This window comes from Morus notabilis, unplaced genomic scaffold (genome assembly GCF_000414095.1).
Source record: "Morus notabilis unplaced genomic scaffold, ASM41409v2 Scaffold1658, whole genome shotgun sequence".
Taxonomy (NCBI): domain Eukaryota; kingdom Viridiplantae; phylum Streptophyta; class Magnoliopsida; order Rosales; family Moraceae; genus Morus; species Morus notabilis.
Window position 1 is genome coordinate 53,720 of NW_010359173.1, and position 24,146 is coordinate 77,865.

Consider the following 24,146-nt stretch of genomic DNA (forward strand, 5'->3'; position numbering starts at 1 on the left):
ATTATTAATTGTTTCTTATTTAATTTTGAGAATTGTTTCTTTAATTTTCTCTTTAATTTAAGTTACTTAAGTTTAGAATTCAAAAACCCCCTTTTATTTATTCACAAAATTTATTACTTATTAGTTAAAAATTAGTCCTCTGCGGGAACAATCATTACTCATTGCTAAACTTAATAACCACGATCTAAGTAAGATTAATTTGAGGTTCCACTAGAATTCCATCGGAGGGTTTTTTTTTTTTTTTTTTTTTTTTTTTTCTAAATATTTTTCCCTAAATAGTTCTCCTTATAAAATATGAGAACTCTAATTGTTTTGATTGACAATCAAAGCCGTAATATTACAAGGGAATGGAAAATAATAATTAATAATAATAACACATTTTCTGTTAATTGAATTTTAGTTCTTACCTTAAGAATCGAATCCAATGCTTTAGACCTTCAAAAGAAAAAAAAATCCAATGATTTAGGTGATGTTTGGTAGAGAAATTCGTTTTCTGATTCGAATCATAATTCGTGATTCGCTACAATATTTTCTCTTATAAAAAATACACGTAAATCAAAAATAATTCTAATCACATTATTTATAAACTAAACAGACTCTTAATATTAGTTTTAGTACTAGACTAAAAGTACATGCTTTACTTGACAACTCTCGACTGGTTAAAACTGAGTTCAAGATATTTATGGGGTGCCACATGTCATTCCACGTATGTCTTGTTGCATAAAACTCCTCATAGCTAATGGACAAATTTCTCTTTTATATCCCAAGAGGAATGAAAATAATGGAATCTGAAGCCGCATTTGGATGAGCATATCGTAATCCAAATGCCACCGCGTAAGAAGACTAGGACAAAACTTCACAAATGACCCATTAATCTCATTAACAAACAAAAATATGGTTCATGAACCGATTTCTTTGGAGAAATGAGGGGTATTACAGTCAGGAAAAGTACGACCAGCAGAAACGACACGGTACAAAGTTATGGAGCCCACAATTCAGATGCCATTCCACAAAGTACTACATATAAAATTCCAATGGTAAATTCTACGTCATACAAAATTACACTAAACTAATTTTTCCGCCGGATTTTAAAATTCCTACACAACGTCTAAAATCTGTCAATCATTTACAACCTGACAAAACTACGGACCGCCTCATTTTTGTCGGCTTCTGTATGCACTTTTGCAGTATTGCTCTGGTGTTTTGTTCAGCTATAATGTAAGCTTTCATTGGGCAACGGCTTTCTAATTAATATGCTTCAATTAGAAAGCCTACATATGCTTTTGCACATTAATTTACTTGTTTTAGTTGTATTGTTAACTTGGTCAGAATATTTGGAAGTCCAGCTAAATTCCTAATTCTACAATTTGGAAGTCCAATATATAGGTAATAAGGTTTTCTCGTTCTATTTATTGAACAAGGACTTTCTGAAAATAAAGGGAAAATGGTTTGCTTCTTTTTATTTTATTTTATTTTATTTTTTACTCCTGCGTAATGGCATAAATTTTACCAAGCCAAGAGCAAGCAAGTTTCAATACGTCATGCACACGGTGTAAGTATTGAAAAATGTCCATAGGAAAACAACAAACAACATACATAATTGTAAAAATGGTTTTCTCAAAAAATAAATAAATAAATAAAGGAGTCAAGATGGTATATATATGCCTTTACATGCTATGCGCTCATCAGTACTTATTGGGAAGCAACCTAGTCTTAGCTTTATATTACATACATAAACAAACAAGCACACACATATATATTTATATACGTGGTATATATATATAGAGCCAATTCCAAACCACATTCTTCATATCCTACTACTTTAACTGTACTACTTTTCTCTCACTACCAATACAAATCGGTAAAACAAACCGAATTAAGCCCTAGTTTTCAATATCAAAAACTCTCAGCGATATTTATAATGGCAGGGCCAGAAGCCACAACAACGGCAACATTCACCGTAACCACTACCACGACGCACCAACCGCGCCGGCCCGCCGCTAGAAGGTTTGTCGGAGTCCGGCAGAGGCCATCTGGGAGATGGGTGGCCGAGATTAAGGACTCGTCGCAACGAGTAAGGCTATGGCTGGGGACATACGACACCCCAGAGGAAGCCGCAAGAGCCTACGACGAAGCCGCCCGAGCCCTGCGTGGCGAAAATGCCCGGACCAACTTTGCAGTGCCGCCGGTTTGCGCCGATACGAGCCCGTTGGTCTCGTGCCAAAGTGACGGCCGGCACAGCCTCATGAGCTTCTCTTCGTTGAAGGCCAAGCTGAGCAAAAATCTACACAACATCATGGCTAGGTCAAACGAGATCAATAACAAGTCAACGTCCAAGAGTAGGGTCAGTGATCACTTCACTTTCGCGAGTATATTCCATTTCAAGAAATACCACTCTAATAATCATCACCAATACCAAAACCCCATGATTGACATGAGGCCTAACATAGAGAAATTAGCGGTGCAGCCTAGTATTGTCGTGCCTTCACATGTGGATACGATGTCGTCTTCATCGCCTTCTTGGGAGGCCTCGAGCATCTCCGATTCTAGCGCAGAGTTGGCGGGGTTCGGGCGGTTTGATTCCGACGGATCGGAGGACGTCGGTGAGGGGTTTAGGGAGCTGAATCCGATAATGGGGTGGAATATGGATAGCCCGGAGGTGAGTGTATGTAGTAGAAGCTGTGAGGGTTTGGTAAGTAAGAGGTTTAGGGTTTCTTCTTCTGTGGTGGTACCTCCAACTTTCAGTAGCTCCTTGTTGTCATCATCAAGTGATGGTGAGACTATCAATTGAAAAATCAATTGAAAAAAGTGACCTCGTGTTGTATTAAAAGAAATGGTAAGCGTTGCATTTTTGTTTTTTGAAAAAACAAATTTTGACTTGTTTAGTTCGCTGATTCGAGTTTTTAATTTGAGTTGAGATGTGATTTTATGTAAGAGTTTTTTACTGTAGTAAAAAAATTAGATGTGACTGTTTCTGAAAGCTTTTTACTATAACAAAACTCGAATTCTAAACTTAAATCAGTAAAATAAACGAGGCTTATAATAGCCCGAATGTACTGTTCAAAATGCTAGGTACGCAGTAGTCCAAAAATAGGAATCTTTTAGGCGTTGCATCTAAGGCATAGAGAAGTGCTAAATACAGGCTCCATTACAGAGTCTCTTTCAAATGTTAGTTTATTTTCTTATCGTGTGTCATCCCACTTTATTAAAATAAACAAACTTGATAACAAGTCAATTCTTTTAACTATAAACAAACTTTATGAACTAAGTCTAGAATTACAGTCACATTTACTTTGTGCACCTTTTTCTTAGCCGGAAAACATATGGAATACTTTTTACACCTATTATTTTTTTACGTGTTGTTTACGAGATAATATTACGTATTTATTTTTGTTTTTGTTTTTGTTTTTTTTTAAAGTATCTGTTGTATCACAATAACAAAAGGTATATTTATGTCTTTCAAAAGAACAAAAAAAGGTATATTTGTATGTATATATAACATATACATATAGTATAAATTAATTATATTACGTATTATGCTCGTAGTTTACAGATTAAATATATATTTGTATATCTACGTCATATAATATATAAATATATATATATATAACGTAAGAGAAAAACCACAGTTACGATTACATATATATGTTATTATATTATATTTATATATCATATACATATGTATGTATATGTATATATATAAGTAATGAATTATAACGTTTTCTTTATACATATTAGTAAAAAAAAATACTTGTTTTAATTTAATATTAATCGGCTTTGGAGTTTTCAATGTTTACATAAAACTGAATTGTAATGTTGTAAATAATAGGTGAAAAAATAAGGTTTCAATCTTTTAAATAATAAGTGAAAAAAAGTAAACATAAGTATTTGTAAATAGTTCCAACATTAAAAACTATGAGATTGAAGAGAAAGTGGCACTCTTGTAATTATAGTTAAAAGAAATGATTCATTGTTAATTAGTTTGTTTGTTTAAAAAAAGTAGAATGACACATGTCAAAAAAATAAATTAGTATATGAAAGAGAGTCTGTAGTGGAGTCCGTATTTATAAGCACTCCTCAAGGCATATTTACACACATTAATACGGTTTGAGAAGTGGTCAACCGTATAGATCAGAGCGTGAGAGCTGATTTGCTGTTCGGAGTGATATATCAAGCTCTTCAAAGAAAAAGGGCGAAAAACTTCCAAGAATTAATGTACAGAAAAAGAGAGAATTGATGGATGGACAGAATAAAGGAGAGATTTATAATGACCAAAGTTGTTTGCTATATTTGTACGACAAAGGGCTAAAGTCTAATTAATTATGAAGTAATATTTTATACCTCTATGCGTGCTTTGGGATGTATGTATATAAATAGATGAAGACATGTACAGTGATACAAATTAACTACTCACTGATGATCAGCTCGTTTGTTTCCCAAACAAGAAAATGAAAAAGGAAAAAAATAAAAATAAAAAGGAACTTAACGTTCATATTGTTGCAAATAGTTCGCCAAACTTATAAGAATAGTGATAACTGTTCTAAGTATAAGATCTAAATTTGTATTTTGGAAATATTAACACAAAATTATGAGGTTTTAATTTACAAATTGAGAAAATGACAATTAGTTAAATAACTTATAGGGTGCGTCTATAGGTGCACTATATTATTAGAGTACATGTGTCAAACAGTGAATGTATTGAGTGACAAAAAAAATACAGAAAGAATGATGCTAACATTTCTCATTGGTATTAAGCTATATAGATTGAGATTGTCATTTGGCTTATTTTCTTTCTTTCTTTTCTCTCTTTCTTTATATAATTTGGAATACGCAGATGCACATATTAGAGCTTAAATCCTGATTCCTGGCCAAGGGTTTTTGTCAAAATTTTTGACCAACTTCGTAGATTGGAATTTGCTAAGATTAAATTTTCTTTATTAAAAAGAATTTTAAAGGAAAAAAACACATGCTTTTTCGTGGAGAGACTCTTTTATATTGAACTTCGTCCCTATTTATTTGGGAAAAAATAGAGCATAATAATTTTTAGAAGGTAATAGTCTTTTTTTCTTTTAAGAAGTGGAGTGTAATAAGTATTTTTTTAAGATACTTTTGTCTACAAAAGTAATGTTATAAAGGGTTTTTAGCACAATTGTTCCTGAACTTGTTGTAGTTTAGTAAATTGTCTCATAAACTGTTAATTTTGATAATTAACCCCCGGCCTTATAAAATTATTGTTTCAATATGCCTCATTTTATTACATTTAAGGGACTAAAAGTTAAATAATTGAAAGATTTGTGTTATATTCAAATTGGGATGTTAGAATTTTCGTCGAATGTGTTTTTTCGACAATAATTTTTCACAATCATTATCAGAATGGGGTATATTGTAATAATTTTACAAGTTAAGGAGACAACATGCCAAAATTGAAAGTTTAGACGGTAAATTGCTAAAGTCATACAAGTTTAGAGGTAAATGTATAAAATACCCTTTTATTATTGGATAATTTGGTAATAGCAAATTTTATTAAAATGGGGTATATAAAAAGTAGAATGAAAAGTGTCAATATATGCACCCTGATAAGTCCATAATTATATATATGGAAGGCCCATTCAAACCTATTTAAACCTAATTACTGTAGTATTTAAAACAATGACACTTTACTTTATTTAGTTTTGTATTTATTTTATTTTATTGGTTATTTGCACTATGTTTTGTAGGTGGGAGAGTGATGGAGAGAGAGTCTCCATATATTATTTGGTCATAGGGAAAGGAGTAAGAAGATGAGAGGTGGAGGGATGTAGTCTCCATCATGACCCACCAAATTGGATGGATTTAAGCAATCCATCATATTTTAACTTTAAAAGACTGTTTTATCCTTTCAATAAATTATTAACAAATAGTTTAATAGACAATATAGTAATTTAACAAATAATTATTAATTTTTTTAACTCTCTCTATCCTACCAAACAACATGAAGAATTACTAAAATATTTTCTATCTTTTATACTCTCTATCGCCCCAACTCTCTCCATCCCTTCAAGAAAGCATAGGGCCTATTTGTTTCCGTTCTTGTTTTCATTTTTCACGATTTTCGAGGATGAAAAATGAAAATGGTTTTACAAAACGTGTTTGGTCTAATAATTTTTAAAAATTAAAAATAAAAACATTTTTGTCATTTTCTGAAAATCTGAAAACAGTTTAAGTCCATTTTCATTTCTTCATTTTCCTTTTCTCTCTTCTCTTTGAATTTTTTTTCTGCCTTGGTGCAAACACCAGATCTCGGCCTCGCCGCACCTTTTTCTCTGCTAATTCCCATCGTCGCAAAGCCCCTCTTTCTCGCCAAATCTCTGCCTAGCCACGCCTCTCCTCTACGAAATGTGGCCATCGCAACGCCCCTCTCCTTCGCCAGATCTTGGCCTCGCCGCGCCACATTCTTCGCTAGATCTCATCTTCATCACGAGCTTGCTCTTTGGAATTTTGTTCTCTTGGATTTTCTGGTTTTAGCTTGGGTCATGGTTGCTTCTTTTGTTTTGAATTTTGTGATTTTTCTGGTTGGATTTAGATTTGATTTTCTGAAACTTGTGAGTTTTTACTTATTTTTTTTTTTTTTTCAAATTTTTTGGGTTTTGGTTGTTTAGTTGTGTCGTGGGAAGGAAGGAGAACAGTTAATCGCATGGGAAAGAAGAAAACCATTGTCGTCAATCAATAACGAAATTTACTGTGGTCTGTAAATTAATTTATTGCCCCATTTAGTATGCAGAAGATAACCATTGAAGATTTTAATTTGTCTTCATCCCCTTTAATCTACTGAAGATCTCCATTGTCTTCAATCAGAAACGATTTTTTTTTTTAAAGAAAAGCAAATTAATTGGAAAATGCAAGAGAGCCTTTGACGAAAAGCAAATTAATTTATTTGCAAAATATTATCTTGATCTGAGTTTGTGATTTTTTTAATATATTTTAATTTTAAATATTATTATATGTTTTTAAAAATTAAACCACCAAACACAATTTCAGTTTTTTTTAAACTGAAATCAATCTCGGAATAAAACTACCAAACACATTTTCAGAAATGATTCCAAAATGAAAATAAAAACATTTTCGTTTTCATTTTTATACAAAAAATAAAAACGTTTTGAAACGAATTTCAAACGCATTACCCATCCTAGAAATTTAATTTTCCTTATTTGTGTATTTAAAATATGTGAAAGGGCTTAATTGAAAAGTAGAATCTTAAATGGGGTTAAATTTATCAAGAAAAAGTTAAAAGATAGAAAATCGGCTTTGGAATTCGCCAAAGCCCACACCCTTGATCGAGAGTGTAAAAAGAAGCGACAATCTCTATATCTGTCGTCGGATCGAGGCCCAGAACCATCCAACACACAAGAGAGCCCACGTCCCACGGAGGCGCATTAAAGCGAATGAAGTAACAAGGGTTAGGCCAATCAACGTGCACCACGTCATGTGGTTGTCTGCCACTCTCCGCAACACCCTTGATCAATTGCTCCACGGCCCATCGAATCGCCCATACACCCTTGTGCTCGACCAGTTGCAGTGTGCCATTCGTCCAGTACTTCCATCTACCCAATAGTGCACCATCGCGTGTCTGTCTTAGTCAGGAGATGCGCTCCAGCTGTGCGAGGAATGAGAGAAAAGGACAAAAAAAAAACTTCGTTCACTTCGCTGATTCGAGTTTAGAATTCGAGTTGAGATGTGATTTTATGTGAGAGTTTTATACTGTAGTAAAAAAATTAGATGTGATTATTTGTGAGAATTTTTTACTGTAAAAAAACTCAAATTCTAAACTCGAATCAGCGAAATAAACAAGACCTAAGAGAACTTTTGAACCCAACCAGAGAGCTTCTTTAATGGAGCCAAGGGGCTTCATTCCGCGAAGCAGAGAGCTAGCGGTTTTGATATAGGATTTTGTTTGAGTTTCAGTTTAGGATTTTTATTTTTAACAACCGAAAGAATCAATTTCATGGAGGAGAGATGGAGAGCTTGAAGATGGGATATTTCTTCCATAAGTGTTTCTAACCCTTACTCTCTTTAATTTGTGCTTAAATGTTGTTTAATTTCTTTGGGTGTGAGCTGTAATTTTGATTATTAATTTATTTATTTTTAATCTAGGATTGCAATTAGCCCTATTGATGGATTTTGGATGATTTTTTTTTCTGTGTACATAAACCTGAACAACCTATAAATTTAATCTATTTCACCCTAATTCAATTTGAAAAAGGTAATTTATAGTATTCTTTTTTATTTTTCAGCCCACCAAATGTCTGGCATGAGGTGTTTGAGGCGGTTTGTGAGTTGGATTTATAATAACCCATATATCTTAACTCAACTTGCACAAACATGCCTGATAAGGAGTCTATGAGTGTGGACTGATAAGGATAGCTGCTGTTACAATGCTTGCTTTAGATAGATTTGAATTGAGCCTCTAATTTATGTTTGTTTTATATTTGATGTTGGATGGACTACTTTGCTTCGTGTTTAATGTTTGATTGAACTTTGAATTGCTATGTATTTGATGATGGACTAATCAATATTATTTTTATTTGATGGTGAACTTTAAATATTGAAGTTATGTTTGATTATTATTATTATTTATATTTGATAATCAATATTATTTGATAATGAACTTTGAATGTTGGATTGAACTTTGATTCTTTGAATGATGAACCTGACCACCCAACCCAACCCACCCCGCCCCGCCCCAACCCAACTCAACCTAAATATCATTGGATTGTAAAATTTTTCTAATATCGTTGGGGCTAAATATGTGCAACTTGTATCTTTTGAGGTGGGATAAGAAAAAATCTTACTCCGTCCTAACCCAACCCATGTACAACCCTATTTTTTCTTATTTGAGTTTTACTTGATTAATTGATATTGTCTATTTTTTAAGAATTTAATGCTCCTAATTACTTGGCTAATAATTAGGGGAATTTTGATGATTATGGAAGAGTGATTCTAAATTTTTACGTAATAGCAGGATAATATATGTGAATATAGAATATGAATATATCTATATAATTACATGTGTAGTCATAATGAGTGCCTTATCTTAATGAATTTATGCTACTATATGCTTCATAGGAATATAGGAGTATAGTTAGTATAAATGTATCTACTTGTTTTATGGGAAGAGGCAAGTAGAGAGTTTAGTGCACTTGACTAACAATTTAATTAAAATTACAATTAATCGATTAGAGGGTGAAATCAATTCGAATGACATTAATCTGGTGAAATTGTAGTTCTAGAAATTTTATTTAATATTGTTTATTTTTAGTTTGGTTTATTTTATTTCCCCTTTAATAACTTTTAGTTTCCTCAAATGTGTAGGAAAGTTGGTGAAAAAATGAAAATAAATAAATTAAAAAGTCATTTTTTATTTATCTCATATTTTATATTAAATTTAAAAAAATATTTTTATTTTTATTTTTTATCTTTAATTGTGTCAAATATAGTTTTAAAATTATTTTTATTTTTAAAAAAATGTGAAAAATAAAAATAAGAATAATTTCAAACATGCCAAATATGTCAACGATTCAAAATTGGAAACCACAGCTCCAGCACCAATCTACGCTAGCCATGCTTCAGCACTCCACCAATCCACTGCCGCCACGTGTTAAAATTGCACAGCGCCTTAAATTGGGTTCTTTCTATTTCTTTGTGTTGCGTGGAAATAATAGCCTTTGACCAGCAGAATTAGAGAGACCCCTTGGAAGCATTCCCTCGCGCAGAGACTTGGAGAAAAGCCCCATCGGAAAGAAGAGCCGAAATGAAAATTTTGGGGAATTCTGTCTAGGAATTTTGGGGTTGATTTATTCTATTTTTATTTTAATTATGTTCTAATTTATTTTATCTGGAGAAACGATATAGCTTTGGCTTGATATTATGTATTTTTATTGTTTAATTTATTTTAAGAGATTTTTCACTCAATTTATTTATATTATCATGCTCTTAATGTTTTTAATTTACTGACCATAGATTATGATTTAGTATTTAAAATCCGACACTCAGAAGAGGGGATTTTAAATGTGACTGTTGGATAATGTAACCTAGGATTTTATAGAGTTTGAGAGACTTATAATTCTTTTGAAGTTTTTTTGGAAGAACCATAGAGCATAATAAATGTTTATTTTCTTGATTTTGAATGGGGATATTGGAATCAAAATTTAGGGATTATTTTTCACTCGACACCCCAGGAGAGTGAGTTGAAATAAATTTGGGTTATTGGCTTATAAACTAGGAGAATTAATTAGTGATAAGTTGACATTGAAAATGCATAATAGACGGCTAGGTAAAATCGAACATCTAGAATTTTCTCATATAGGCCTTTTATTTATTTAAATTTTCTTTTATATTTTGTTTTATTATTTTTTCTATTTTATTTTTGGTTACTCAAATAGTTCTAGAGTTGACCAATTTCAGTACTTAATAAGAATAAACACAATTCTTGTGGTATCGACACTATGTACTCACTCTTATTATTTGTCTACAATTTTGTGCACTTACGGATCTTTTACGACATGTCACATCCTCCAGATCTATCAGACCCAATAATAATTAAATTAATTGTGAAAAATATTTATTTAAGTTTTTACAATAAATGTTAATAAATTTCAAATTAAACTTTGATCTTGGTTATTTAACATATACGATTGTTTTATGAAAGGAAATTGCAAAAAGAAATACAAAATTTGACATATGGAGTGCGCTACACTCCTACTTAAAGGAGGGAGTGTGCGATTTTCACATGTATGTGAGTTTGGGGCTTTTCCCAATCCAAGTTATATTTCAACTACGTTTTTGACTTCATCAAATTTTTTTGTTTTTGTTTTCTTACCTTTAGAGATTAGAAAGTCAAAGCCACGAGCAATGTTTCTACACAGTAGTCAATTTAATGAGAGATAATGACAAGGAAGGTCATATGGTTCTAGAATGTTTCATCATCTAGAGGTTTTTGAGCCCGTTCACTTCGTTGATTCGAGTTTGTAATTTGAGTTGAGATGTGATTTTGTGTGAGAGCTTTTTACTGTAGTAAAAAAGTTAGATGTGACTGTTTACGAGAGCTTTTTACTGTAATAAAACTCGAATCGACGAAATGAATGAGCCCCTAATAGTTGAGATCAATTATTTGATAATTATTTTATATATCAACATAGATGGTTATACGGTTTTAAGAAATATTGTGGCCTCATTTATTTTATCAATTTGAGTTTAAAATTTGAGTTTTATTATAGTAAATTTTTTTTAAAAATAGTTATATTTAATTTTTTATTACAATAAAAAAACTTTTTAAATAAAATTACATCTTAATTTAAATTAAAAACTCAAATCATCCACAGATAAAAACTCATTCCGACTCGTTCTTTACTTTTCGGCTTTGTAATAAACCAACATATCACTATTTTTAATACTTTTACCTCAGAGGAGTACAAGAAAAAAAAAATATATATATATATATATATATAAATCTAGGCCCCGTTCATTTTATAAATTCGAGTTTAGAATTCGAGTTTTGTTACAGTAAAAAGCTCTCACAAACAATCATATTTAACTTTTTTACTACAATAAAAAACTCTCACATAAAATCACATCTCAACTCAAATTACAAACTCGAGTCAGTAAAGTGAACGGGCCCTAGTCTCGTCATACTCAAGAAAAATTATTACATTATAGCCAAAAGACGGGCCCCACCTGGTGGGTACCACGTAAAAAATACTAGTATTATCATGTTTGAAAAAAAAAAAAGAAAAAGTAATCATATTTCAAATTTTTACATTTGATTATTTTTAATTATTTTTAATTGATGTATTTACTTTTTTTTATTTAATCGTCATAATATTATAATTTTCATAGCATTTTAAAATAAGAAATTTGCTTCTACAATTTTCAAAACTAATTATGACAAAACATGCATATAACATTTAAACTAACTTTATTAATAAATTATAAGTATAATAACACATTAACAATATCATTTTAACATTTAATATGATTGACATTGACATTTTTATTTAAAAATGGATTTAACATCGACGTTATAGTTCTCTTAAAAAAAACCATTTAAAATGGAGGAGAGCCTGATTAGTTATCCCAAAAAAGAAAAATTTATTTTCTAAATTAGTTATCCTGAGAAGGGAAAAAAAATTAACTCCTTGTTTAATTTAACAATCTGTATTGAAAATTCCAATTCAAATGATGCTCAAAGTTGGAATTAGTGTTTGATGCGAAATTTATGAGACATTTGGTTCATGAATTAGAACTATTTTCGATTTACGTGTATTTTTTATGAAAGAAACTACTGTAACGAATCATGAATCATGATTCGAATCAGGGTACGAATCCCCTTACCATTTTGGTTCATGGATTAGAATCATGTGATTAGAACCATTTTCGATTTACGTGTATTTTTTTTGTGAGAAAAAACACTGTAGTGAACCATTAACCATGTTTCAAATCATGGTTTGAATCCTCAAACCAAATGTCCCCTAAGATTCCGTTCATTTCACCGATTCGAGTTTTATTACAGTATAAAATTCTAAAAAAATAGTCACATTTAATTTTTTTGCTATAGTAAAAAACTCACATAAAGACACATATTATATCGAATTAAAAACTCTAATCAGCAAACTAAACAGACCTTAAAATTAGGGCTGACAATTCGTGTTCGCGGGCCGTGTTCGGGCCGACACGATTACGGCACGACACGATTATAGTGAGCACGAACACGACACGATTAATAACGTGTCAGAAACCCAAACACGAACACGACACGCTAATAACACGGTTAACACGACACGACCCGCGAACACGATTATTAAACGTGCCGTGACGGGCCGACACGAAAAAAACACGTTTATGACCCGTTTATGACCCAACTAGCAAAAATAGTGAATTTTATATTGTATTCAAAACTATATTAATTGACTACTTATTATCACTTATAGTTAAATTCATGCATAATAGCCAACACACATTAAAATATCTAAAACATCACTTATGACATATGTTTTAAAACATACCAGTTACTAAACATCTAAAGAAGTTTGAAAACATAACCAAGTACATTTAAATAAGTTTAAAAACATAACCAAATATTTGAAAATTTAAGTGCATAAAATATAATCAACCATCTACAAGTCCATTGGCATATTTAAGTGCATAAAGCATAAAACATATTTAAAGTTTAGGTTTATCCATTACAAATCATCCATTGGCATTTTGTAATCAACCATCTACAAGTCCATCTACAAATCCATTGGCATTTTGTAATTTTATCAACATGCCATAACTTATTTAAAAGTTAGAGTGCTAAATTAAGTTAACCCTTTTATCAAACACCCTTCATGCAAACAAGAGAATATAAATAAAACGGGCTGTGAGAGAATGAGAGAGAATGAGAGAAAGAGAATTAGAGAAGCTAGGGTTTTATCTTAAAAATATATATATATATATATCGATTAATAAACGGGTCGGTTCGGGTCGTGTCGTGTCGGCCCGATTACGGCCCGTATAACTAAACAGGTTAAGCGTATTAAACGGGCTGGCACGAATCCAACCCGTTTATTTTCGTGTTATTCATGTTAGCCCGTTAACGACCCAATTAATAATCGTGCGGTCTAAACCCATTTATCTCGTGTCGTTTTCGTGTCGTGTCTGAAATTGCCGGCCCTACTTAAAATGACGTTTGGTTGATGGATTCAGAATCATAATTCAGAACTATTATCGATTTACGTGTGTTTTTTGTGAGAGAAAATAATGTATCGAGCCAGGAACCATGATTCGAACCATGGAATGACTCCTTGAACCAAACACACTCTATCCCCTATATTATGATAAACCTATATGATAAAATAAAAAAACATCCCTTTTATTTATTTTTCTCTCTCTTTCACCTCAAACTTTAAAATTATAATCTTGTTTATTCCATCGATTTGAGTTGAGAATTTAAATTTTATTACAGTAAAAAGCTCTCAGAAACAATCATATCTAATTTTTTTATTATAGTAAAAAACTCTCATATAAAATCACATTTAAACTCAAATTAAAAACTCAAATCAACGAACTAAACAGACGCATAACATTTTCTTTTCAACTCTGATCGAAAGTTTTCAAATCTAAGAAAAAAAAAGTTGAAATCAGAAAAATAAACCCCGGGAAAAAAAAAATCCCGCAAAACAAACAGAACCATTTTGGACGGCGTGAGCCAAATGGAGCCCCTGCCCTTGTTATTCTCCCGCGTGAAGTATGCCCACTCGACAACCAAACACCACCCATACGAATATATTATATTAATTCCAATACTTTTGTTGGTCTTGAGAAAGAAAGAAAGAAAAGGAAAGCCCAAGCGCCGTCTTGGGATTCGCGTTTCTCTGATTAGTCCCTGCTAGTGCCAGACCTAGGGTTTCTCTGATCTTCCGATCGCTCGGAAATCCTGAGGTAACAAAGCTTGGATTCCTGCACAGATCTAGCTTGGTCCCCTTCTTGAATTGATTTATCCTGTCCTCTTTCTTTTTCTCTGTTGATTTTTTTCTTAAATTAATTGTTGTTATACGCGATTTATTCTGGTAATCAAATGCTTAATTATTATCTTTTTTGATCTGTTTGTCAAATTTGATTAATTTTGTTTTTTCGTAAGGTTAGTTGCAATTTGCAAATTTATGAATAGTTTGAAAATTGAAAAAAATGGGGATAAAGAGACTTTAACCCTATGATTTTCTGTGAGTAAATTCTGGGCAACGATGAAAAAGTGTGGATAAAGTATAGTATTCGAAATTACTCTCTTGTGTATTTGTTTTTTAAGGGTTGAGGAAGACTTGTCCTTTTAGAGATTGAAGAAAATGAGGCCAATCTTTTGCGGGAACTTGGAGTTTGACTCGCGCCAGAACGACTTGGAGCGGCTTTTTAGGAGATATGGCAAGGTTGAGAGGGTGGATATGAAGTCTGGTAAGTTATTTTTTATGATTTCGTTATTTTGGTACTGCATTACTAGTAATTCAATTCTCTATGACTTAATAAAGACAATGTTATTTGTTCTGGTGTTCACATTGGATGCTCAAGTTTCATTTGCCGTTGATTTGTTTTTAGTTATCTTGTTTTTGTTGAATGGAGTTGTTACTTTGTGGATTTCGGAGCTGTTGTAAAGTTCTTTTTGTGGTTTCTGCCATAAGTTGAACACTTTGCAAATCCGAATTGAAAGAGGTTGTTTTTGAGCTTATATATGCCCTGTTCAAATTATACGGATTGGTGGTTTTCAAGTTCGTGTTGTCTAGCAAAGCTTCTGGGATCGATGCTTTCAGTTTCAGATGAAGGGAGTTGCAAATCCGTATTGCTTCAGCAACTAAGCATTCAGAGTACAAGTTCCGGGAAAATGACGCAGAATTGCAGAAAGCCTTGGAAACATTTTGGAGCTTAATAACATGGGCATTTCATCTTATGTTGAGTCATAGTGGGATTCTGAAAGTAAAAATATTGTGTACAACCATTGAAACTTACTCATATGAGACATAACTTATTGACCCTTGTCACCCTTCTGCCTAGTAGCAAATTATAACCACAATGATCTGGTTTATGATTATTGATCCCTAGTACTTCAAATAGAGATTATTTGATGACTTGCCGTTTTAGGGAGGATTGCTCTCGGAAGTTTTGACCCACAGAAGTTTTAGGGAGGATTGCTCACAGAAGTTTTAACCCACACCCACTTTTATTGATAGATGTGGGAAAGGGTATGTGAATATCCATGCTAAAGAAGCTTTAACTTGTTCTCTTGGACATAGCATTTGAGTGTATTTAAAATATCTAATGTGTTCTCTGCTTCTGAACATAGAGATTATGGAAATAATCATGGAGTAGTTTATAGGAAAAAGTATCTCGGCTAATTTACAAAAGGGTCAATAAGTTATTCTCTATATATTTCTTTTTAAATGGCTGTATACATTGTCTCCCCTTAAGAGAAACAGGTTTTTTATGCGATGTAAAACCCCACACTCAACAATTTCTTTGGCGCAGGATTACTTGGAACTTCCTTGTTCCTCTTGGATGGGTGTGCTTCTCTGCATTTCTTTTCTAGCATGTGCCCAAGCTTCATCTTCTTGTATTTTCCCAGAAGATTAGTCTGATCTGCCCTAGTCCCGCCATACCACATTCCCTCAGACCATTGCTTTTTCATTCCTCATGACTTTTGCTCAGTGTTCAATTTCCGACATGTTTCAACATTGTAACATCATGATATTGCAGCCAGTGGCAGGTGTTGTGTTACTACCCATGAGTACATTTTGAGAAGTCTAGATTTCCTCATATTTAAGAATGCCCGTCCCATAATGTTTTTGGTAGAAAATAATGTTTAGGTGACTGGTTTTCCTGCACTATTTTCTTAACTTTTTGGTCGTATAGGATTTGCTTTTGTCTATATGGAGGATGAGCGAGATGCTGAGTATGCAATTAGAAGACTTGACAGGACAGAATTTGGTAGAAAAGGGCGTCGACTTCGTGTGGAGTGGACTAAGGTAACTGGATAAGTTTTTACTGTTGTGTTCAATCCCGTAGTTGGTTTTTTAAAAAATTGATAGTAGTATTATCTATTAGAACTAGCTTCAGTTCAAGCATCATGTGATCGCCCTTATCCTCTAGCTACAAACACATAACTAACAGCAATCAATATCATGTTTAAGGTCTGAGACATGAATTGTTTCCTAAACAAATACTGTGGAAATCTGAAATCTTGTCTTGTCAATGATTACTATCTCCTCCACCCCTTGACCCCCTTGCTTTATCTATCAGCTGCGGTAGTGAGCTGACTCATTTAAAAGAGTAATATGATGTCTATCTTCATTAATATTCTTTCAGACAATAGATTCTAGGGGTAAGCATATTGAGACATGCCTCTTAGTAGAAAATGTATGATGAGGAAAAGTTTTATTTTTCTTCAGGGTCAATAACTTGATTATTTCATGAAGTTTATAATTGTTTAATCCCATACAATTTATGGCTTGCAGCAAGAACGTGGGAGAAGGTCTGGAGATTCAAGATCTTCAGCTAACACTAAACCTTCAAAAACCTTGTTTGTCATTAATTTTGATCCAGTTCATACTAAGACAAGAGATTTGGAGAGGCACTTTGATCAATATGGGAAAATACTAAATGTAAGGATCAGAAGGAACTTTGCGTTCGTTCAGTTTGAATCGCAGGATGAAGCTACCAAAGCGCTAGATGGAACAAACATGAGGTTGTACTTTCCTGTTGCAATTTCTTCTACATAGCTACGTTTAGGGTTTAGGTATTAGGTCATAGTTTCTCATTTCCCTCAGCTTCACTATTTTGGATGTCAAAACTGAAATATGCTTGTTAATTTTTTTTTTTTTTTAAAGAAAATCCTAATTTTAAATATTTTTGTGGTTTTATTTTCAACGCGCAACTTTCAGCCTTCTCTTATTAGTATATGGATCTTATAGACAATTATATAAATCTTGACTTTTTAATCTATTTTTGAATTCCAGCAAGTTAATGGATCGAGTTATTTCCGTTGAATATGCTGTTCGTGATGATGACGATAGAAGAAATGGGCACAGTCCTGATCAGAGAGGTCGTGATATATCTACTGATAGAGGCTACGATCGTGGCCGTGGGCGATCCCGTAGTCCACACCTTAGAGATAGGACTAGTCCTGACTATGGCCGTGGATCTCATCCAAATTCCAGACCTCAACCGAGAGGAAGTCCCAGTTATGATAGAGCTACAAGTCCAGATGATGGTAGATATGACAGGTAAGAGAGTGGCCACTTGTTTCTGCATTCTGCGGTCATTTTTTATTTTTTATTTTATCCTTTTCTTTGGTTAGTTTCGCCTTTTGCTTAGTCGTTTATATAGATCAACAAGGAAATACAACTATTAGTACGTATAATGAAACCCTTTTCTCTTGAGGAAACATCAGAAAGAAAATAGAACCCATTAACAACTCTCTTTTTAATTTGATTCTTAAATTGGCTATAATTATAAAGACACTGCAATTACAGGCAGCTTAACACTACTTGTTTTGCTGAAATGCAGCCCGTCGCCACTGCCATTTACAAGGGAAAAATCACGGTCCATGTAGCGTGACAAAGTTTTATTGTAGTGCTTGGTAGGTTTTATATTCTGCGGTTGACATTCTAAATCTTGTTTGTTTGACTTGTTGGTAAGTCTAAACTCTCAGGTGATGAATTTGAATCTTAATGCACCTTTGAATCACGAAGTTTTTAATCTGTGTAGCTAGTCTTGTTTCTGGAGCTTCAATTCGTTTTGCAGGATTGGATTTCTTGATTTTTGAACTTGGCTATTGTTTGGTGTGAATACCGTGATTTGTTTCCTCCCTGAAAAGTCTTTTTCTCGGAATCCCAGCAAAATATGCAAAATAAAATAATAAGGGATGATCTTTTATTTTTGAGAAAAAAAGGGATGACCTTTTATTTTATATTATTTTTTTCTGGATTTGCTCAATGCGAGTTTACTTTTGTCAATTTCCACCCTTGGGGTTCTTGGGTTCTGTTTTGATAGCCACTAGGATGTTCACTGCATTGTATCATTTTTTTTTATAAGTGCGTTATATCATTGTATTATCATGTATTGTTTCTCATAGATTTGATGCGGTTTTAAATTTTGAACGCCCGTAGGATCTGTCTTTGTGAATGGCGTACATAAAATATCTTATTGAGAAGTCATTTATATGCAGTTGTACACGTTAAGAAAACACGCACAAGTCAAATGGTTTGAAATTTAAATATTCGTTTTAGCTTTAAATTATATTTGATATTCTTCGTCATTCATATAGTTCACCTTCAAATGTAGCTTGCGTTCAAAACTGCTAATCAAAGTATTTATTAGGAAACAGAAATATTAGATCGAATAAAGAATTGGGTAAAGGGAAGAAAACAGAGAATTGCAGGAATTGTGAAAACTCCTCGTCATGCTTTCCATCCACTGTGTTGCCTGAGCAATATTTGCTCTTGTTATCCTTTTTTTTTTTTTTTAAATTTTAACAAATATCCCTTAAAATGGTATTATTAAGAATTTTTAAGTCTCAACATTAGTTTATTAAATTGTCTTTTTAGAGGAAGTAATTCGACATAATATTATTGATAATTTGACAGATATTATGAGCGGTGGGTCTATTTATCCGTGACGAACATAATTTAATAGATTAGTATTTAAAATTTAATAAATTATTATTTAAAAATTTAACAAATTATTATTTATAATTTGATAGATTATTATTAAAAAGATAGTGTATTACAGTAAAAGAATAGAATTCTAAGAAAGATGTCAGTTTTTGTAATTTTTTTATCTTTTTTTTTTAACATTGTTTTGTAATTGTCTTGTGTTGTAATAGATATTTTTTCCATTCTACTAACACAAGTTTTCCAAATATAAATTGAAAACCAAAAGTGGCGATAAGCCGGACGGATTATCTTCTACCAAAAAAAAAAAAAAATTATAGAGCCGTGGAATATCAAATCAAAATGAAACAATTCAGGAAAAAAAATTCAAAATGAAATAATTCAGAAAAAAAAATTCAAAATGAAACATTTCAGAAAAAAAATCAAAATGAAACAAAATGGCGGAAGTGGAAAAAGAAGACAAATAGGCAAGCCGACAGGAAACAGCGTCACGTCCAGGCACGCAAGGCCAAAACACCACGGGATCGTTCTTTTATATTTTTAAATTAAGGTGATTTGAGTGATAATATTGAGTTTAGTTTAAATTATAATTTGAGTTGAAGTTATAATTTGAGTTTGTGTTTAGATGTACATATTTAAGTTATGATTTAAATTAAGAATTTTTTTGAGTTTGTGTTCAGGTGGGTTAAAATTTAAATTTAAATTTATATAATATTTTAATAAAAACTCAATGGTGATGAAAAATTTTAATAAGATATATGAGTGAGATTTTATTCGTCTTTTCGTTGTGAATGCATAAAAAAAATAATCTCAATCAGAATTAAAAAGAAAAAGTTATGACATTTTTAAGAATAAAAAATTTTTGTTCATTAACTTGAGTTTAAGTTTATGAACTAGAGTTGAAAGAGAAATTTAAACTCAAATTTAGCTCTAAACTCGAGTTCAAATTTAAATTTTATAAAAAAATATGAACTTAAATAAAGTTGTAATTCAAGTTTAAATTTTTTTTTTAGTTTCGTTATAAAATGAACAACCCACGCGACTCGTTGATCCGTCCCCAACCCAATATTCCATCACACAATCCAAGGCACTGCTTTTGCTTTCTACTACTCTATTCCGCAGATATTTGACATTTTTGTAAATAGCATCACTTAAAACAAGTCAGTTTCCATTAAAACCGTAACCACATTAGTTTACTTTGCCTTAGTTTACTAACCAAGTAAATGCCACAAAAGAAAACAAGAAGAAAAAAGGGCCTTTGTCCGTGTCTTTTTGGTTTTTTATGCTAGTGGGTTTGAGTTAATAGTTTTTACTACCACGAGTCTCAAACTATCCTTTTTTTTTTTCTTTTTTTTTTTTTTTGCTTCAATCAAACAACGCAAGCGGTGACCACAACAGGGGCCGAGTCCTGAATGGGAATGAACCCAGAGGTTGAAGACTGCCAAGCCCAATTACAAAAATTATGAGCACTTTGGTTCCTGGATCTAGAGATCCACTTGAAGGAAACACAAGTAAATCTAGAAGCTAAACTACGATTACAATCAACATATGAAAGGCACCACCAGACAATAATATCGTTCAAGCAGTCTATCCCTAACTTGGAGTCACTATAAATTGATACCTCCTTCCACCCTCTCTGAAGAGCCTCCTTGATGGCTGAGAGCTCAGCATGAAGAGCGGAGAAACAAGAAATTTGAAGACAATGAAGATGTATCACTTCTCCCCCTTTCCAGCAAACAACGCCTGTTGACGCTTTTGCCCTCCTTCCACGCCGCGTCCACCGTCAACACATAGGAATTCTGACCCTCCTCCTCGCACGGTCTCTGCAAATCAGAAGACAGGGCCAGAGGAACAATAGAATGACGCCTAAGAGAGAGAGAGAGAGAGAGAGGGCTGCACCCTATTCACATAGCCACACGTCTCTCGGAGCCTGAGCATGATTGATCTCAGCATATCATGCGGTTGAGAAAGAATCTTATCATGCAACGCAACTATAAATTCAAATTTTTAATTTAAATTGAGATGTGATATTTTTTTAGAGTTTTAAATTTTTAATTCGAGTCCACACGTTATATTTTCTTAAAATTTTTGACTGTAATAAAAAAAAAATTAAATGTAATATTTTATAAAAAATTTTAACTATAAAAATTTAAAATTTAAAATTTAAAATAATAAAATAAACGATGATTGAATTTTTTGCCCTCCAAACTTGATCCCAGCAAAGAGCACCAAAGAGGATAAATTCATTACGATCAGGTGCATTGATCCTAAACTCAGAAGGAAATTTTAAAAGCCACTCAAAGAGATCATTACTCGATGCTATCTCAATTCCATACCAATGAATTGACCACTTGCTCGCAAACCAGATATGGCCCCGTTTATTTCACCGATTCGAGTTTAAAATTTGAGTTTTACTACAGTAAAAAGTTCTCAGAAACAATCACATCTAACTTTTTTGCTACAGTAAAAAGCTCTCACATAAAATCATATCTCAACTTAAATTACAAACTCGAATCAGCGAAATGAACGGGCCCTAATGACCCTGCTTTATGCAAAAAGATGGCGCACCGACTCCAGATGCTCGTCACACAAAAGATAGGTTATACTATGCTCGTTCTCCACCCAATACATCTCATCCCTAGTAGGCAGGGAATCCGTTGCTAGTCTTTATAAGAAAATTTTCTGGACGTGTTTAGAACTCATTCTAAAATAATTTTATTTTTTATATGAAAATAAAAATGAAAATATTTTTAATCTCAGACATAAATTATTTTTAAAAATGCGTTTAGTAATTTTATCAAGAGATTATTTTCAGTATAAAAAAATTTATTAATGTCTCTCTCTGCTATCGAGAGGAGGAAACAAAAACAAAAAATAAAAAATGACTAAAAATTATTTTTTATTTCTCTCTTATTTCACACTAAATTAAAAAATTATTTTCATTTATGTTTTTTATCTTTATTACGCCAAATACTGTTTTAAAAATGTTTTTATTTTTTATTTTTTTAAAAAATGAGATCAATTCTAAACACGATCTCTATATTTCATGAAGAGGTGCCTTCCAAAGAGTTTTCCAGCACTCCTGTTTAGAGAACATGTCCGCATTTGCTACCCAATAAGCACTTTTTGTTAGGAAATTTTATTTTCTATTATTTATTATGGGTAATATATTAATTGACAACTATATTACTACTATTTAAATTGATTGGACAAATTAAGTGGTCAATTTAAGGAAGTTTAATAAGTTTTTTAATTGGGTATGGACTAAATAGATAGATATTAAATATTGATCTAATTAGGTTAGTGGATGTCTAATGTAACAATATATTAATAAACTTATAATATGATTCTCAATAGGTCAAATCATATAATTAATAAAGAAAACACTCATTCAGAAATCTAGTGATTTGATTGAAGAAGACAATAACTTTAATAACACGTTGTTGAAGAAATTTTTTGTTAAAGATTAAAACTGTACTAATGAAGACTGATATTTATTATAACATATTTTCTTAATAATTTAGTGTGATGATTTAGGTGGGTTTAAGGATTAAGGCTAACACTTTTGACGGAGAAATCATTTGAGCCGGGACCAATCCACACCGCTTTATCTTCTCCCGGAAATAATAGAGGGACAATATTCAAGATCCGATCTGCCACCGGCATATCAAAAGCAGTTCGCACAATATGTTCGCTCTAAAAGCGGGTGTTAGAAAAAAAGAGCGAGGAGACAAAAGAGGTGGGAAGGTTGTTTGTTGGGCTGAAAGGAGCCTTTCGCACATCTCTTGGTCCCCAAGGCACCCAAGGATGATTCCAAAGGCCAACACTGTCACCGAACCAGATTATGAAGGCACACCTTTTGAGAAGGAGATCCCTTGATGACAAAATACTCTCCACACATAAGAATCTGAACCATTCCCTTCCACACACCAAACATCCACTGAATGGCAATATTTTGATTGCAAGGCTGAACCCCAGAGCGCCTCTTTCCTGGAGACTAAGTTCCAATCGAGTTTAGCAAGCAGAGCGAGATTCATGTCTTGGAAGCGTCTTATCCCCAGACCCCCACAACTTTTTAGTTTGCAAATCTCCTTCCAAGCAATTATTGCATGACATTTACTGCATTCTGAGGAACCAGTCCACCAAAACCGACGAACCACCGCATCAAGACCCTCACATATAGCAAGAGGAATCTTAAATGTAGACATAACATAGGACGGGATCCTCCGAACCATAGATTTCACTGGGGTCGTTCGTCCTGCACGGGATTACAGTTTTGACTTCCATCCCTCGAGCCTAGCCAGCACTCTTTCTTAAAGAAATTTTAAGTCCTGGATTCTGCTTTTAGAGAAGAAAAGCGGATTTCCAAGATACTTCTCATTGCCCTACATTATAAGCATATACAAACTAGCTGCAATATCCCTCGCCAATGAGCTCTGAGTGTTCTTAGAGAAAACCAGAAAGGATTTTGCGACATAGGGTTCGAATTTCCGAAAGGTTAGCACGCCCAAATAAAAAAGTATCATCCGCAAAACACAAATACGAAATCGGCGAGCCATTTCGAGAGATCTAAATACCAGATAACCGGCCCGCAATTTGTATTCTCAAAATTAGCTTAGAGAGAACTTCACTGCACAAAATGAACAAATATGGAGAGATCAGGTCCCCCTGCCGAAGGCCTCTGGAGCTTTTAAAATGAGTTAAGAGGGCTGCCGTTAAGAAGAACCGAAAAGGACGCTGTCGAAACACAAGCCATAATTAATGAGCAGAAATTATCACTAAACCTATTAGCCCGTAGCATTCATTCCAGAAATGGCCACTCAACACGATCATAGGCCTTGACATATCAAGTTTTATACCCATGGGTTCTTGATTTTTTCTTCATAAGCTGCATAATCTCCTGGACTAGCACCGAATGTTCAGCAATCCATCGGCCCGAAACGAAGGCAGATTGGAAGGGCGAAATGGGTTTAGCGA

At 32.9% G+C, this 24,146-nt stretch overlaps 2 protein-coding genes across 5 annotated transcripts; both read left to right on the forward strand.

The window, feature by feature from the left end:
• The first annotated feature begins 1,921 nt into the window (after nt 1-1,921).
• On the forward strand, nt 1,922-2,791 carry LOC21387228 (ethylene-responsive transcription factor ERF086). The gene has a single exon (XM_010093786.1). The coding sequence runs from the start codon at nt 1,922-1,924 to the stop codon at nt 2,789-2,791; it is 870 nt and encodes a 289-aa protein (XP_010092088.1).
• An 11,513-nt stretch (nt 2,792-14,304) lies between these two features.
• Nucleotides 14,305-18,257, forward strand: LOC21387229 (serine/arginine-rich splicing factor RS40). 4 transcript variants are annotated; one of them, XM_024162808.1, is made up of 6 exons: nt 14,305-14,454; nt 14,819-14,961; nt 16,411-16,523; nt 17,013-17,242; nt 17,514-17,780; nt 18,064-18,257. In XM_024162808.1, the coding sequence occupies exons 2-6, from the start codon at nt 14,856-14,858 to the stop codon at nt 18,107-18,109; spliced, it is 762 nt and encodes a 253-aa protein (XP_024018576.1). In that variant the 5' UTR covers nt 14,305-14,454; nt 14,819-14,855; the 3' UTR covers nt 18,110-18,257. The 4 variants fall into 4 exon arrangements, with proteins under 4 accessions (XP_024018576.1, XP_024018578.1, XP_024018579.1 ...); XM_024162810.1 differs by lacking the exon at nt 14,305-14,454 and adding an exon at nt 16,027-16,264 and having other exon boundaries at nt 14,885-14,961; XM_024162811.1 differs by lacking the exons at nt 14,305-14,454; nt 14,819-14,961 and adding exons at nt 15,017-15,743; nt 16,027-16,264.
• The last annotated feature ends 5,889 nt before the right edge of the window (nt 18,258-24,146 follow it).

Excerpts from the sequence above, each read along its gene's own strand:
- LOC21387229 (XM_024162808.1), top strand. The coding sequence starts at position 14,856 with ATGAGGCCAATCTTTTGCGGGAACTTGGAGTTTGACTCGCGCCAGAAC. Across the intron at positions 14,962-16,410 it reads GAGGGTGGATATGAAGTCTG|GATTTGCTTTTGTCTATATG; the intron begins GTAAGTTATTTT and ends TTGGTCGTATAG. Across the intron at positions 17,781-18,063 it reads GATGATGGTAGATATGACAG|CCCGTCGCCACTGCCATTTA; the intron begins GTAAGAGAGTGG and ends GCTGAAATGCAG.
- LOC21387228 (XM_010093786.1), top strand. The coding sequence starts at position 1,922 with ATGGCAGGGCCAGAAGCCACAACAACGGCAACATTCACCGTAACCACT.